The 15,344-nt window shown below is 35.1% G+C and overlaps 1 protein-coding gene and 1 long non-coding RNA gene across 6 annotated transcripts; both read left to right on the top strand.

The window, feature by feature from the left end:
- Nucleotides 1-3,618: 3,618 nt before the first annotated feature.
- Nucleotides 3,619-4,718, top strand: LOC113723714 (uncharacterized). Its single transcript, XR_011839766.1, has 2 exons — nt 3,619-3,747; nt 4,101-4,718. It is a non-coding gene; the product is annotated as an uncharacterized lncRNA (long non-coding RNA).
- Nucleotides 4,719-10,562: 5,844 nt separating this feature from the next.
- Nucleotides 10,563-14,098, top strand: LOC140035123 (uncharacterized). Of its 5 annotated transcripts, none has more exons than XM_072074846.1 (10): nt 10,563-10,836; nt 11,752-11,906; nt 12,012-12,282; nt 12,373-12,469; nt 12,605-12,729; nt 12,813-12,891; nt 12,976-13,057; nt 13,224-13,384; nt 13,489-13,612; nt 13,729-14,098. In XM_072074846.1, the coding sequence occupies exons 2-5, from the start codon at nt 11,754-11,756 to the stop codon at nt 12,606-12,608; spliced, it is 525 nt and encodes a 174-aa protein (XP_071930947.1). In that variant the 5' UTR covers nt 10,563-10,836; nt 11,752-11,753; the 3' UTR covers nt 12,609-12,729; nt 12,813-12,891; nt 12,976-13,057; nt 13,224-13,384; nt 13,489-13,612; nt 13,729-14,098. The 5 variants fall into 5 exon arrangements, with proteins under 5 accessions (XP_071930947.1, XP_071930946.1, XP_071930945.1 ...); XM_072074845.1 differs by having other exon boundaries at nt 12,976-13,123; nt 13,519-13,608; XM_072074844.1 differs by having other exon boundaries at nt 12,976-13,123; nt 13,519-13,612.
- The last annotated feature ends 1,246 nt before the right edge of the window (nt 14,099-15,344 follow it).

Raw genomic sequence — 15,344 nt, 5'->3', positions numbered from 1 at the left:
AAGTTCGAGTCAGAAAATTTTATTTTTTTAATAATTTTTAAAATTCAATCACTCTTTTGGACATGAGATAGTTTTATAATAATAATATATTAAATAATTAAAATTAAAAAACTCAATAAAACTCTATTAGCCTTTGAGTATTACTTCTGGATACTCGAACTCGACTTATTAGCCTTATCGAACTACTTGAACTCGATTCGAATCTGATCAATTCGAGTTCGAGTTCGAATCATGTTTTTAATCAAATTATTCGTGAGTAGTTGAATTTGATTACCGTCCTACTTTCAACAATATACGGGACGGTGCTTGCAAATACGACACGCATTTCGAACAGCACGGTTCCAACTGCTAAGAAAGTAAAGAGTAATTGGACTGTGCAATGTACCCTGACTAGTACACAAGTCCATATTGGAAAGGTAGATTTGGGTTGGATTTTGTTCGTGGGCTTGTAACCCATAGCCTTTTATGCCTATTATTTACCAAAAAAATACTATGCAAGCATTTCTAGTTTTGAAAACCAGAAAAATACTATGCAGGCTCTTTTTTTTTTTAACTTCATCTACGAAAAAATCGACTCAAAATATGAACAATAGATGCAAGCATGGGAACTCCTAAATTAATGATTTAGATCAACATTTAATTTGTGTCTCTCATATAATATATAGCTTAGAATAAGATTTCTTTTGTTTTAGTGTGTTTTAACCCTAGTTTTATGACAAAAAGATATGTTAAATTTTAATTCAAAAGATATGTTTTAACCCTGTTCTTCTTTCCTTTTATTTTCCATTGATATTTCTTTCTTTCCTTTCCTTTCCCTTCATTTCCTTCAAACCAAACAGTGCGTAAGACTAAAAGTATCCAAAAGTGGAGTTTAAGAACCAAAGTAAGACGAAGTTCATACTTTAGAGGGTAAATTATCTAAAAAAATAAAGTTTAAAGACCAAGGTGCAAGTAAATCTATTATTAAGGCACCGTTTGGATAGAGAAAATGGGAGGAAAAGGAAACTGAGAGGGAATTGGAATGATTTCATTTTTGTTGATTAAATTGATTTTTGAGGAAGGGTAGAAAAGGATAGGAAGGGAAAGGGAGGGAAAGAGTATGGTTGTTTCGTTGAATCATGCTTTTTACCCAAAAGTGAACAGAAATGGAGGAGAATTAAATTAAATTAATTGAAATAATTTAAAATTTTTAAAAGGATCATTTTTTCCTTCTTAAATTTCGAACATCGCTTGCCGACTATTGCATTAGTGTTGACAAGTTCCACGAGGTAGATTTCATATTTTAATGTCTAAAGTATCTAAAATTTAAAGACAAAAATAGATGATTTTTATACTTTAGATTAAAAGTTTCTAAAAATAAAATTCAAAGACCTAAGAATAGATTTATATTGTTAAAAAACTAGTATCATAAAAATTTGTAAAAAAACTGAGGTTCCAAACATAGCATCGTCTAAAGGTCTAGAGTAAAAAATAAAAATTTGAACGGGAAAATAACATGTAAGTCGAACCGCAATCGTTCACTCGGTTGCGTCAATGTGCTTGTGGCCAATCAGTCATCACTTATGCTGTGCGAACCTATAGGCGCGCGCCACACAACATACTGCCGCCACCTACTTGTGTAATCAATGGGCATAATAATCGATTGTCCACAATATTTAGCCCGGTGAAGAGCTTACCATCCCATATTACCAGTAGGACTGAGGATGGCGGGGGGCTAATGGGACGGGCCGGGAGGATTTCCCCCACCCCCCCCCCCCCCCGCTTATATACGGGGCGGGGTAGTGGGCCACCTGTTTAAAAGAAAAATAAATATATAAAAAATATATATGTATATAATTATATATATAATATATAATTTAATTAGTTACAAATTTATGTCAGTGTTTGGATTGTTCATTATTTCATTTTATTTACACCTTATTTACACACATTGATTTGCTTGTATCATCAACACATTTTTCAATTATCTTTTTATCTCACATATATCATATCAAAAAAATGTTACAGTATTTTTTCACAAAATTATCTCACATAATTTATAATCCAAACACACTCATATATTAATATATGTAATATAATTGATATTATCATTTATACTAATAATTATATATGTGTACTAATACAAATTATTAATTAGTTATACTAAATTTATTAATACATTTATACTAAACCCCTAATTATACTTAATACAATAACATTTTTTTCTAAAAAAAAAAACACAAGCACAATAATGAATTAGTGATTGTATTTGTATCAAAAGTGAAAACTTGACTAATTTAGTTGTATTTATTTCATCATGTTGGATTGTATTCAAATAACTTTTGTTTGATTGTTTTTATAAAATTCAATTGTAAAATTACAATAAATAATAATTTGATGATGTGTTAATATTTCAGTATTTAATTATTTACTAAAATTTAACTATAATAAAATTATATAACAAATTTTTACTGGTCTCGCAGGGGAAGCAGGACGCGGTGGGGGAACCCGCTGCCATCCTTAATTAGGACTAACCCTACTCCGTTGTCATCCTTAATTAGGACTAAATATGTAGTACTGCAATAAGTTAGATCGATGTACAATTTACCAACCAAATTGTTGCTGGTCAATCACCAGACAAAATCTACCCTGAAGAACTTCTCTTATGACTGACAATAAATTGCAGCGAATAAAGAGGACTTGTCGTAGCCGCGTGAGTTCTAGTCAGATCTGATATCTGATGCATAGCATCTGTTTGGAAGGTGGAGGTTTTTTATTTGAGTTTTCTTTTTACACTTTTTTTTTAATAATTTTAACTATACTAACTTTAAAAAACTCGTCAAAATTTTTTAAATATACATATCAAATACTCAAAAACATACAAAAAAATAAGTTTCCTTTATTTCCTTTGCTTCCTCTCCACACCTCCGTCTACCACCATTTCCACCATCTGCTGCTCTAAGTTGCTACCTCCACGGGCGTCGACACCAACGCTAGCGATTTTTTATTTTTCCTTTCTTACTTTCTTCCCTCTCTCTTCCCTCTACAATAATTTAGAGGGATGGAGGAAGAAGAAAGAAAAAAGAAAAAATTGCTTTTCTCAACTCTCAAATATACAAAAAAATTTTTTCTGATTCTACAATAGTTTATAATAAAATTTTATACAAACACGTAAAAAGCACTACTTAGAAGAGACCCATTATTATTCTTGACGCATTCATTTTCGGATGAGATTAATTTGTGCCTACCAAGTAGTGCTGGTGTAGATACTTGGAGCATTTTTATCCCCGAGTCGGCACCACATCCAAAATTTTTGTATTTTTGGCCGGTATCCCATAACAGAAAATTTTACAATATTTTGTACGTATGATTTCTACTTTAACTTAGCGGACGTTAAGAACCACAGATTGGTCAGGCCAGATTGTAAGAATAATGATATTGTCTGAGTTTTTGTTACTTTTGCTTTATTGATGTGAGAGTTTCCTAAACCTTCACCAGAGGTAAGTTACTACTTTCTAGGGAATTGATTCCACTTCGATCATAGCACTGAGAAAATGGCTTGTTTATTCGCTAGCCTCCACTTGGGTTGGTTGGGTATATATGGTGTTCTTGTGAATTAACCAGGCATTCATCGTCAAAAGTCAGGTGCTGCATTATTATTGTTGATCGATCACTCACTCTCTTCCCGTGTCAGTCATCAGCTATCTATATATTTATCTAAAGAGCCATGGCTAGAGTGGTTGGGATGAACAAGAAATTACAACTTAGGTCAGAGCTTATATACAGTAGTAGGATATGTCTTTGAAGCAGTCGGAAAATCATAGTACTGAAAATTCTCCTACTGTTACGATTTTTGTTCTTGGTTATTTGGGCTCTCTATGTTTTCCCCAGAATCTGAATAATACTTCATATCCATAAATAAATATATATATATGTATGTATTTAACTCGTTTAACTCGTTACAAACTAGAAACGACTCGAAAGAAACCTATATACAGCTCTCCAATGTTCTTTTCTTTCTCTAAAAGAGAAGAAAAAAATTGGTTTCCTCCCATTTATATCAGTAGTTGCTAGTGTGCGTTGATTTTGATTTTCACATGCTTCCTGGCATATTATCTCAGTTACATGCAGCAAGCAGCAGGGTCGGCGACCAGCAGCTGGGCAACGTACGAGAGACAGCCAGAATGGCAGAACCGACGAAGCAACAAACACAGAGAATGTGTTGGACTTGGAGCTAGAGAGATGATGAAGAAGCCGGAGAAGCCGTCTTGGTGGGTGCCGCATCCTCGTAGCGGGATATACTATCCTCAAGGCCACGAAAGGGTAATGGAGGACGTTCCAAACGGCGCAGCTTCTTTTGGTGACGCTACTTATTGGCTGAGGAGCGTAGATGGAGTTGACAAACCAGAATACGACATGTTCTGTTAACTAGTACGTATATAACTATGTAATCATCGTCAATTCACCATCATCATCGTCCTCGTGCTAATATACATACATACATACATACATATATGTATGTGTATATGCATGCATGTATGTATGACGACTGATGTAGCTTGGTACTAGTATGTAGTAGACCTGGAACTCTTCAGTTGTAACCTTCAAGTGCATGATCGAATAAGCTGGCTTAGATTGCTGGGCGTCACTCATTGTTTGGGTGTGCGTGGGTTTATTCCGTTCCGGAAAAAAAAAGAATAAGCGTGCTAATATAGCCTCCACTGAATTTTGGTACTCTATCTTCTAGCCTCGCAATTGTCCATCAGAATTGTTGAAATTTTTACAGTTGTCCTTTCTATTTCCACAATGATGAACTTTAAACTAAAATATATTACATGATGTTATTTTTTCCCTTTTTTATACTAAATGTAATTTGCTTTTTTTTTTGGGTAAGAAAATGATATTTATTAATATTTAACTTTTTTTTACATGTCCATTTTATGTGAATTACAAGTCCACAAAATATTCATTTGACAGTTTGATTGTGTACAGATTATTTGCCAATTGTATATGTTAACTAAAATATAAATATTGTACTCTTATGCATAATTTTATACCATTGGATGAGTTGAAAAAATGAATCTTTAGTTGCATGTTTACTGCAATAAATATTTTGTTATTCCTGAAATCTATAAACAAATATCTTGTAAGTCTAGGCTAATATTGCACCTCCGAGCGTTTGTAAATTGGCTCTGTTTGGATTGCATTTTTTTTAAAAAAATATTTTATATTTTAAATGAACATATTTTTTAATTATTTTTTTATCAAATCATTATAATATATATATATATATTTTTTTTACAAAAATTCTCCGTACGTCATGCTTATTGCAAATTCTTGGATGTGACATCTGTTTATGGAATGGCATCATTTACCAGACACATGCCGTGCTATATGTGAGTGGTACGGAGAATAGAAACCCGTACGGCTTACAAATGACAGACACAAAACCTGCTACTGTGCCAGCCTTTTTTCTACACTTCGGTAAATGCAGAGAGAAGTATATCTATATATATATATATATATATATATATATATACCGAAAATTCTACAATTACTGACGTCAAACGGTTTAGATCAGGCACATGAGTGGTAAATTTTACCGGAAGACATAAGGCTTAATACAGATTGAGAGGAAGGAGGTGCTGTTGTGATGGATGGGGTTATGGGACCCAGATTGAATGGACATCAAGATGATTGAGAGAACTGAAAGTGCAGAGCTTTTGTTGTGGTGGGCAGAGTTGGGGAAGTTCAAAAGCGACCTGTCAGTGGTTGAAGCAATTAACGAGCAGAATTAAACCAATCATGGGTAGGAGGAAAATGTTCCTAAATTAATATGTACAATTAATTAAACCAATCATAGGAATTAATAACTGTAAAGGAGTAAACGAATGGTTAATTAATTAGTTGAGATGGAATATTTGTAGCAGAAATAATATGTTGTTGCATGATTGTTTTTTATATTTGCGGGTAGAACATAAAGAAATGTTTTAAAAATGCATTTGTAATGGTATTAGACCAAATTAATGAGAATGAATTGATGACATAATAATCGCAGTAAGTACAGGTGAAATTTAATTAGATCATATTTGTCACTTTTAAATTTTCAGCATTATTATCGCAATCACTTGCGAGTAAATCTTATATACACTGACAGTGTATACACTATCACCATTGAATTTATGACATATATACAAAAGTTTAATTTTAAATTCAAATTTTGTATATTTGTAATTCATCCAATACTGATTATGTATTCACTGTCAGTGTAGAAAAGATTAATCCATCACTTAATTATACTTTTATCATCTGATTAACATGTTGCCTATGTATTGTCAACCAATACCACAACTAACTTTCACCAATAACACAAACATTATAATTACCAATTTATTTAGAATAATATTAAAAAAACTTTTAAAAAATCAAAGTTTTTGTTTATTAAAATTTTATACCAATTTCTTCCATATAAAAAGTAATTGTTTAAATTGTACATAAATTAAGTGCGCCCTTTATCGCTAGTAATACTAATGGTATTTGTATTAATGTATACATGCTTGAAATCAAATATTCGTATTGATTAAACTATGTAGTGATACAGTTAAGAAATATTTTTAATAGGTGTAAATAAAAAAATATAACTGCTCATTGTCTATTCTAAAAGTAGGATAACAAATAATCTTCACATTAATCTTCACATTAAAAGTGTTCTATATATTTTCATGGATAATACAATACAAGATGACATGCCCAAATTTACTAATGAATGAATAATTTTCTTTCAAATAACATAAAAACTTTTACAGTTGGTACTCCTGAACTTGAACATATTTTTAGGCAACAAGAGATAAAAATTTATGATTAAGTGACAAATCACCTCCACTTTATTAGAAAATGATATCACAATAATATTAAAACTAAATCATCACTAACCAACTATTATGAAGAAAATAAGTTTAAAAGTTGTAATTTAAATCAATACATAGCATATATCCAAAATTTGGAAGAGATGCAATTCCTGTTTATAATACTCTGCATGTGTGTAGGACTGACCATTAATGCTTGGATCAAAACAAATTTGGTCCCCAGTGTTTCAAATCTTAAGCATATTTAGTAAATTGGCGAAAAAAAGATGATTAAAGATCAAAGTCAAGTTGCCACAACTGAATAGTTTTGACTTTGCATTTTTTATAGCAATGTTTTGAATTTGGATCATTATGGTATCTTAGATTTTAAATAGTGATATTAACGGTTTCAAAGGAAAGGAAATGCAAATTAGGTTGAAAATGTGCAAAAGTTCAGGAAACTTCTTTCTTTTATTCTTTTTATTTTGTATATTCTTCCCACTTGTTTCTCATAGGCTTTTACTCTTGCATAACTGGTCCCAAATGTAGCATTATATATGCATGCATGTATGGTTTTGCATTATGGAGAATTAATTGATAATGAATTCTTTTTTTTTTTGGTTACTTGTATTGATATTTAAACACTCAGTTAGATATCCATTCAAACTATAAAGAATATGAACTATAAGTAAATAAGATTTGTTTTCTTTTTTCAATTTTAATAGATTATCAGTTGAATTTAAGATGAAATTAATATTTTGTATAATTGTTTGAATCATTCAATAAAATTCTTAAGGTAACCGGGGGGTGTGTGGTAAAATATTAAGGTAAACAAATATGAAAGTAACTATTTTAAAACTTTCCATTGAAACTTTGGGTTTAATAGACAGAAAAGTAAATAAATTGTGCCCCCACTACGGGAGCAATTTAGCACGAGTTCAAAATATTTGAAATGTCTCTTGGTTATATGTAGTTGACCTACTTTAGTTTTTTTTTTAATGAAATATATGTTGATTGTTTTACTTTTTTTGGTTATGTAGATAAATAATTCGAATTAGATAACATAGTGTCATTAACCACTATGTACTCTATATAGAATAATACAGGCACAACATTATTATTTAACCTAAAAAATATATCTTCGTTAAACAAATTTAAATTAGACAATAATACATATTTGATATACATAACAAAAATTCAGAGGTTGTAGTATAGGAAAAATTGAAATAGGATTTTATTGCTAAAACGATTTTGACTGTTAGTCAATGTTAAGTTCCATCAATTGTTCTAAATGTGCTTAAAATTATAAATTTTGGAGACCAGATTTTTTTTATTGAAATATTATCATTTTAATATATAACTAAACACTCGCATTCGTAACCTGCCTATCATGTGATGCAATTCTCAGCACACCTCTTTATCAGCTTACCGGCGATCTTTTACTACTTTCTTATTTTGTGCTTCATTTTCAAGGTGAAGTCAGCATTGTCAGTTGTCCTTTGGCTCCTATTGACTTGATGTGAGGCAGAATACCATTTTGAAGAGGCTTCGATCATAGTACTATATGGTGAACTTTATTTAATCACGCTTGGAAGTTGGAAGAGGAGTGAGAGCATCAACACGGGTAATCACTATAAATGGTTGACGTCGTTTATAATGTGAATGTGAATGTGAAATTCCTACTAAACTTCATCAAAATTTAGGCAATGTGAATTGAACCACGTGAATATGTATGCGGATTGCCATTGGGCCTTTGGTCCAGTGGTCATCCCAAACTTTCTAAGGTTTGGTGATGCAAAGAGGTTATGGGTTCGAACCCTGCCTCCCCAAAAAATTTGTCACAATATGTGACGGTTTTCTTTGGTCTTCTTCCATGGAGTTTCTACTCATATCGAGTCCCCTCTCCCCTCCCCCTAGAATAGGTTAGTTTTAGGTTATAGAAATCCTATCGTTTCGACAAAAAAAAAAAGAATATGTATGTGGATTAATTTTTCCATAATAAGGCCCGATATACTGCAGGAGCGAGAGGTCATGATCATGGCCAAGGCAAGATGTACTTTGTTTTAAGAAATTTGTTTCTTGAACTATACCTGGCAGCTATGGAGCGTGGCACGAATGAATATTGAATGGTCGATTTTTGTTTTCTTTTGCTGTACATTTGATTTTCACTTGTGAAGAAGCGCGGAGCTTCTCCCGTGGAGGTCAATTGTGTGTTTTGTCCACCCCAGCATCAGGTGCGTGGAGGAGGGCCTCCCCAGGATTCGAACCCTGGTCCTTGTGTATAAGGGTCTTGGGGTTGAAGTCCTGGTACCACTTGAAGAAGCACGGAACTTCCCCTGATAAAGCTGACCTGATGAGCCCGGTGTGCTGATGGAAGAGCTCGTCCCAAGCCTGCAAAACAGAGAGAAGTGAACCTACTAGGGGGCCCTGAGGTGGTCCCCGGGGGCACTCCGACGGTCAAGTTAGCTACCCGGTGAGTAGGGTTCACGGGAAGTAAAGCAGTCGGAGGTAAATTGCCAATAGTCTGCGTACCTTGTACCGTTGACGTGCACCGTCATTTATACCTGCGAGAAAGTCCGACCTCCGCACGGTGCGGGACTTGCCCGGAATAGCCCCTATCCCGCACTCAGGGGGATTCTCTCCGACCTCTTCGGGACGGCTCCCGGGTCCCTCTGGAGCCCTAGGGGCTGGGCGGCCCAGAGCAGTCCCAGGGGCCCACGGCCGGGGTGCGGCCAGACTGGGCTACCACGTGTCCAGACCCAAGACGAGGCCTCTGCAACTTGGTAAGTGAAGCAAAATGGTAAAATGTTGTACTAACACTGAGTATTAAAGAGGACTTCGCTGAATATTTTAGTATTTTTGGGACAAAAAATCTCACCATCAGTTATTCTAAAAGAAAGGAATGGAAAGGAAAGAGAAAACCCAAAAAAAAAGGAGCCGATAAGAGAAAACGAAAAGAAAGAGATTAAATGGCGCTTTTGACCTCAAGATATAAAAGTAGATGTGTCAAAATGAGTGATTATAACAGATTTGAATGGCCCATAATTGAGCAATATAACAGATTTGAATGGGTCATAATTGAGCAATGAGTATAATTGGATCAAACCATTTATACTCATTTAATAAATATGTCAAAATGAGTCAACCCATTTATATTTATTTAATAAATGGGTATGAGTATACCCAATTATCCACTTATAATTCACTTGAAATTCTACTCTTTTTTTAAAAAATTTCTTGCATGTTGTTTTACAAGAAATAATTACATTTTATTGTCATTAGATTGGTAAGAAATTCAAACTTGTTTGCTTAACGCTTACTAAAATTTGAGTTTAAATATATACTTATTTTTAAACCTACTAAAATTTGAGTTTAAATATATACTTATTTTAAAATGAGTACAAATGGATAAACAGAATCAACCCACCCATTACTCGTTCATTAAATGGGTTTAATTAGATATTCATTTAGATTCATTAAAAATCTATTGCATACTTAGTTCCACTTATTAATGAGCACATTTGATTAACATAAATTGTGATTAACATAATTAGATTGTGCTTAACACCTCTATATAAAAAGGTATAAAAGAAGGCGATGATAAATGGAGTTGCAAGAGTAAAGTGAAAGAAGGTACAAGTACAGGGGTTATTATATTTGTTAGATTAAGCCTTATTTAACCTTTTTTTTTCTGTCACCGTCTTATCAACATAACATACAACGTGCCAAAGAGTTTCGTCGTCGTCATGTGCCGCTCGCGTGAGCTGTGTAATGTTCTGCTACTCCGGGTGCTCCGTTCGAATGGATCGGGTAATTGGGTCGCCCATGGATTTTATGCTTTGGAATTAATTGCCGTACCAGCTCCTTTCCATTTCCGGCTCTCACAGCTGCATTGGAAGGAGCTGACAGGCGACCTTGCTCAAGAATGGCAATTGGCGTGCTTTATCATGCCTGTGTCTTCCGATGTTGTCCGAATTCCAACGCGGTCTGGTTGTGGCCTCTTTGTCCTAAGGTTTTCTCATCTGATTTCTCATTTCCATTTACGCAGATTTGTTGTGCTCTTCAGCCCGTTCCCCTCGCTGACTTCTCTGGCCAGTTTGAGCTTGGTTACATCTTTTTTGTTTGTTTTAATCTCGGCCTCGCGGAGCTTCTCTTACTGGTTCGTCTGAATTGTAATTGTGGTTCCTCTTCGTTTTTACCCCGTGCGGTTTTTTTCCCATCTTTTTTCGCTGCAATTTGTTGTTGGCCATGGTGTTTGTTTTAATCCTTGTCCTGCTTTTGCTGCTATTTCACTGTTATATCTCACTCTTATTCTTATTGCTCATTGTTCTTTGCTTATATATGTCAGGAAAATTTTTTCTCCCTGAATGTTGTGCCTCTGAGCTTATTTCCCCTTGATATCTTTCTCCCCTGTGGCTTTCGGTGCTGTTTACCATGGGTTTTTTTTTCATTTTCCCATTAGCCTTTTTGTTCTGTTCACTCCTTTACGTAATATGCATGTGTTCTTTTGAAGTAATGTTGCTATTCAGAAATTTTAAACGTGCAAGTGGTTTCCGTTTGATTTATTTTGTTATTCTCGTTTGCCCTTTTTTCCCTGTGCGCTCCTTTTCGTTATATGCATGTTTTTTGGTTCTTACATTTTCCCCCCTTTTATTGCCGCTATTAGTTAGTAATAAATTTCTTGCCTGGTGGAGATGGGCTGATATGTGTATTTGCCCACGATGCTTTTTTTATGAATGGGTTGATGTTTTCTGCCTTGACTGCTATTTACTTTCTTGGTGCATTTCCTCGTTGTTTCCCTCCACTTTTTCTTAGCCATGCTGTGTTGTGCATCTGTTTTTTGTTCTTACATTTCTATTGGCCTTGCTGCTTACAAAAGATTTCCTTGCCTAATGTTTTGTTGTTACTTTTTCCCATGCCCTCTAAGAAATGGCCACTGGGACTGTTCGCATATCGCGAGTTGATACGTCTTCCTTTGGTTGGACTGTGCTGGTTCAAGTTATCGAAGCTAATCGTGTAAAGATTGGTCGGGATAGGGATTTATCCAGGTCTTTCCGTCGGTTTGAGTTTGGCGACTTTCAGGTTTGTACCACCCAAATTGATCCTTTTTTTCCCTACCTCCTATTGTACTGGTTATCCTTTTGTCTCACTAATTTAATGTATTGAGTTTTCCCCCCCTGTGGATAGGGTATCAAGGTCTCTGTAGTTGTCTTTGATGATAACGTTGCTATTGTTGATGGCCGTCTTTTGCCATTTTGGAAGTATTACGTATCAAATGCAGAGCTCCGTGAAATTCCTGAACTTGTGGGGACTGGCATGTATTCATTCTACTGGGTTATCAATGAGGGGACTGTTATCGAAGAAGCTGCTGGCTCAGGGGAGTTGGCCCTTCCTTTCTATTTTGAGTTGCACTCTTTTCAATACTTTCATTTTGTGGCTGACACAAATATTTTTATAAGTTAGTCTCTTTACTGGCATTTTTCCCTTTTTTTTCCATTTCTTGCTGTTTGATTGTTCCTAATTGTTTGCATATATGCTTTTAACCCAGATGTAATGGGAGTTGTTATCCATGCATTGCCTCCGCGAGATGTGTATTTTGAAGGGAGTAGGCGATATGGAAGAGATCATATTATAGTGGACCAATGGTTGATCTTTTCCTCTTAGAAACAGGACCTTTTGTTTGTTCTAAGCTTATTCCCCTCTCAAACAAACTCTTTCCATAGGATAGTTCCTTTTTGCTTATTTTAAGGTTGTTCTGCTTCTGTGTTTGGTGTATGCAGTTAACGTCCAGTGGTCTTAACTTTGTGGGATGATTATGAGGCTATTAAGGGCCGTGTTATTGATGAATCAATGGCATCCATGCCGATTATTATTGCTATGAGACTCAGGGTTACCACACAGAATTGTATGGTTCTTTGTCAGTTCTGCTTTTTCCCCCTTGTGTGGTTTCTCTGCTTATGCGTGTTTTTTTCTGCTTTATTTTTCCAGACCTATCTCTGTCAACTCAGCCATCATCTGTTGTCATTGTTGCTCCTGATGTTCTAGAAGCAAGATGCCTTGATGATTGGTAGCCATTGTCTATTTATTTATTTTATGTTTCTATATTTTTTTGACGCTTTTTTTTATGCACAGAGCTACTTTGTTCGTGTAGGTCTAATGCTAACATATCAGAGCTGGTTCGTATGGTTTTTGATGATATGGCCTACCTTGATCCATGCATTTTGTTGCCCCCTGTTCGTGACGCAACCCTCACACCAATCTATAATGTTATATCTCAGTCTAAATCTGTTAGTGACAGGGTACTGTAATTTTGTACTCCTTTTAGTATACTTATTTTGGTTATGGCTTTGTTTACATTTTGTTTTGGCCCCTGCTCAGCTACTCTTTTGTTACTTCTAGGACCAGAGGACTTTTTAGATTAAGGGTTGCGTTGAAATTGCATGGCCTTCGGCTCGGTTTTGGCATATAGCCTGCCCCCATTCTTACGAGCTCTATGAATTTCCATCAACTTTGGGGATCATATGCTTAAGTTGTGGTCAGGGAATGCATGAGTTCCCTAGGTGATCTCTTTGTCTATTGCCTTTGTGTATATTTCTGTGCTATTAATAGGCAGTTGCTTGTATTTATGTTTTAGCCTTGTTGCATGTCATGTATTGTCTAATAGGGCATGGGTTCGTCTTACGGTGTTTGACAGTTCTGGTTACGTGAATGTTATTGCCTTGGGTCCAGAAGCTGAGAACCTTATTGGCCTAAGAGCTGCTGATATGTATCGTGTCTTTGATCAGTAGGTGATGTTTGTTTTGGCTTATTGGAGTTGCTCTGATATTTCAGTTGTTCAAGATTTTGCTTTTATTCTCCGATTCATTTGTTTGCTCAAATTTACGACGTATAATTTTTTGTACAGACTTTTGAAATCTCCAAGCGTGTGTCTCGTCGGATTGACGGAAAGGAGCTGTTGTGTTACCTTAAACATTCGTCCAAGATAATCAGGACAGCAACGGTTACTGACTACACCATTGTTACTTGTTATCCTGTTTCCGGGGGTGCCTCTTCTCAGCAGATGCCTTTTGGGGACAGTGTTTAGGTTGTTGCCTAAATTGGCACCCGTGTAGGTCCTTGCATTACTAAGCTTTGTGTTTGTATCTCATGGTTGGGTTTTTCTTCTTTTGGTTGTTGAATTTACTGTATGTCACCGTGTAATGAGAATACCCTGTCTTGCTGGGTACTTCTTGCCTGCTAATTTTATGGTTTGTAATAAATGAATTTTATTTTAATGGATGTTTATGACTGGTATTTATAGTGGTTTTCTTTGGTTGTGTTTTCTGGTGTTGTTATATGTATGTCAAGCTTCTCTGGCTCTTCTGCGGAATCCAATAGCTTCCATGAATTTTATTATTCACGGTATTTTTTAGCTGCAACAGACGTATATATATGTGTGGACCTTAGAGAGGTTTGGCCAGATGTTAACCTTATGTATTCAGATGCTTGTGCGTATGCCTGGAATTCATTTGACGTTTTTTTGCTCCCAACGCTTGCTTCTGTTATCACAGTGGACATATTTTCCATTGGCACCGCCAATGTCTTTTGTGCCTTGCGCCCTCTCCATATTTCTTACCATTTCTTATACTTCCTTATTACTTTTTCCAAGTAGTTTGCCAAATCACCTACTGAACTACGCTCCATTCTTCCTAGCACCCCACCTGCCTTACAGATTTGAGTGGCACTTTACTGCTTACTTGCCAATTCGTGTGGATTCATTTCCATGATCCTCCGTGTGTGCCCAATTGACTTGTGAACAATGATAAGCACTTATGCACCATTTGGTGCCATATTAGTCGAACTTATGGAACTCAATAGTCCTATAAATTCAGAATTCATCTATTATGTTACTAGGGTCCGAATTATTCATGCAATTGTTCTTGCCAGATATAATGTGCCGCTGGCTGGTTTTCATATTTCTAAATTGTTTCCCTTGGTTTATCTTTCTATTGAGCTCCACTTTTTTTTCTTCCTTCTTCATTCTACCATCGATGAGTATATAAATCTAAAAAAAAAATTTAATCATATGTATAGAAACCTCTAGATATTTAATTATATGACATTATAACTATCAATGTAGTGCTTTCTTAAAGCTGCCTCAATCTTCAATAGACCTTCTTAACATTATTTTACCTATTTATTTTACCATATATCTTTTCCCTTCTGCATCATATCAAATTTCATTTTTTCCTTCATACTTACTTGCAGTGATCGATTTTAGAATGTCTTGTACTCTTAATATTTAATCCAACCAGACCATCACCATCTATATAAACCCTTCTTAAACCCGTCTAAATGGGCATGCATGCTGGTTATTCCACCGCGCAACGCCGCGGTTATTCCTCCTAGTTCTAATGTTACATACAATCGATATGATGATTGGAGACAATTGTATCGACTCCATCAGCGGATGCAAACAACGTGGCATGGAAACACCAGTATCAAGTGATCCTAGAAAGAAAAGGGTACCACGTGATCCTA

The sequence above is a fragment of the Coffea arabica genome, chromosome 2c (genome assembly GCF_036785885.1).
Source record: "Coffea arabica cultivar ET-39 chromosome 2c, Coffea Arabica ET-39 HiFi, whole genome shotgun sequence".
In the NCBI taxonomy this organism is placed as follows: domain Eukaryota; kingdom Viridiplantae; phylum Streptophyta; class Magnoliopsida; order Gentianales; family Rubiaceae; genus Coffea; species Coffea arabica.
The sequence above is the reverse complement of the archived record's forward strand: the minus strand, read 5'-3'. Positions and strand labels throughout refer to the sequence as shown.

Bases quoted from the DNA above. Each gene is read 5' to 3' on its own strand.
- LOC140035123 (XM_072074846.1), top strand. From the start codon at position 11,754: ATGGCCACTGGGACTGTTCGCATATCGCGAGTTGATACGTCTTCCTTT. The intron at 11,907-12,011 runs GTTTGTACCACC...CCCTGTGGATAG, and splicing joins TTGAGTTTGGCGACTTTCAG to GGTATCAAGGTCTCTGTAGT. The intron at 12,283-12,372 runs GTTAGTCTCTTT...CTTTTAACCCAG, and splicing joins TGACACAAATATTTTTATAA to ATGTAATGGGAGTTGTTATC.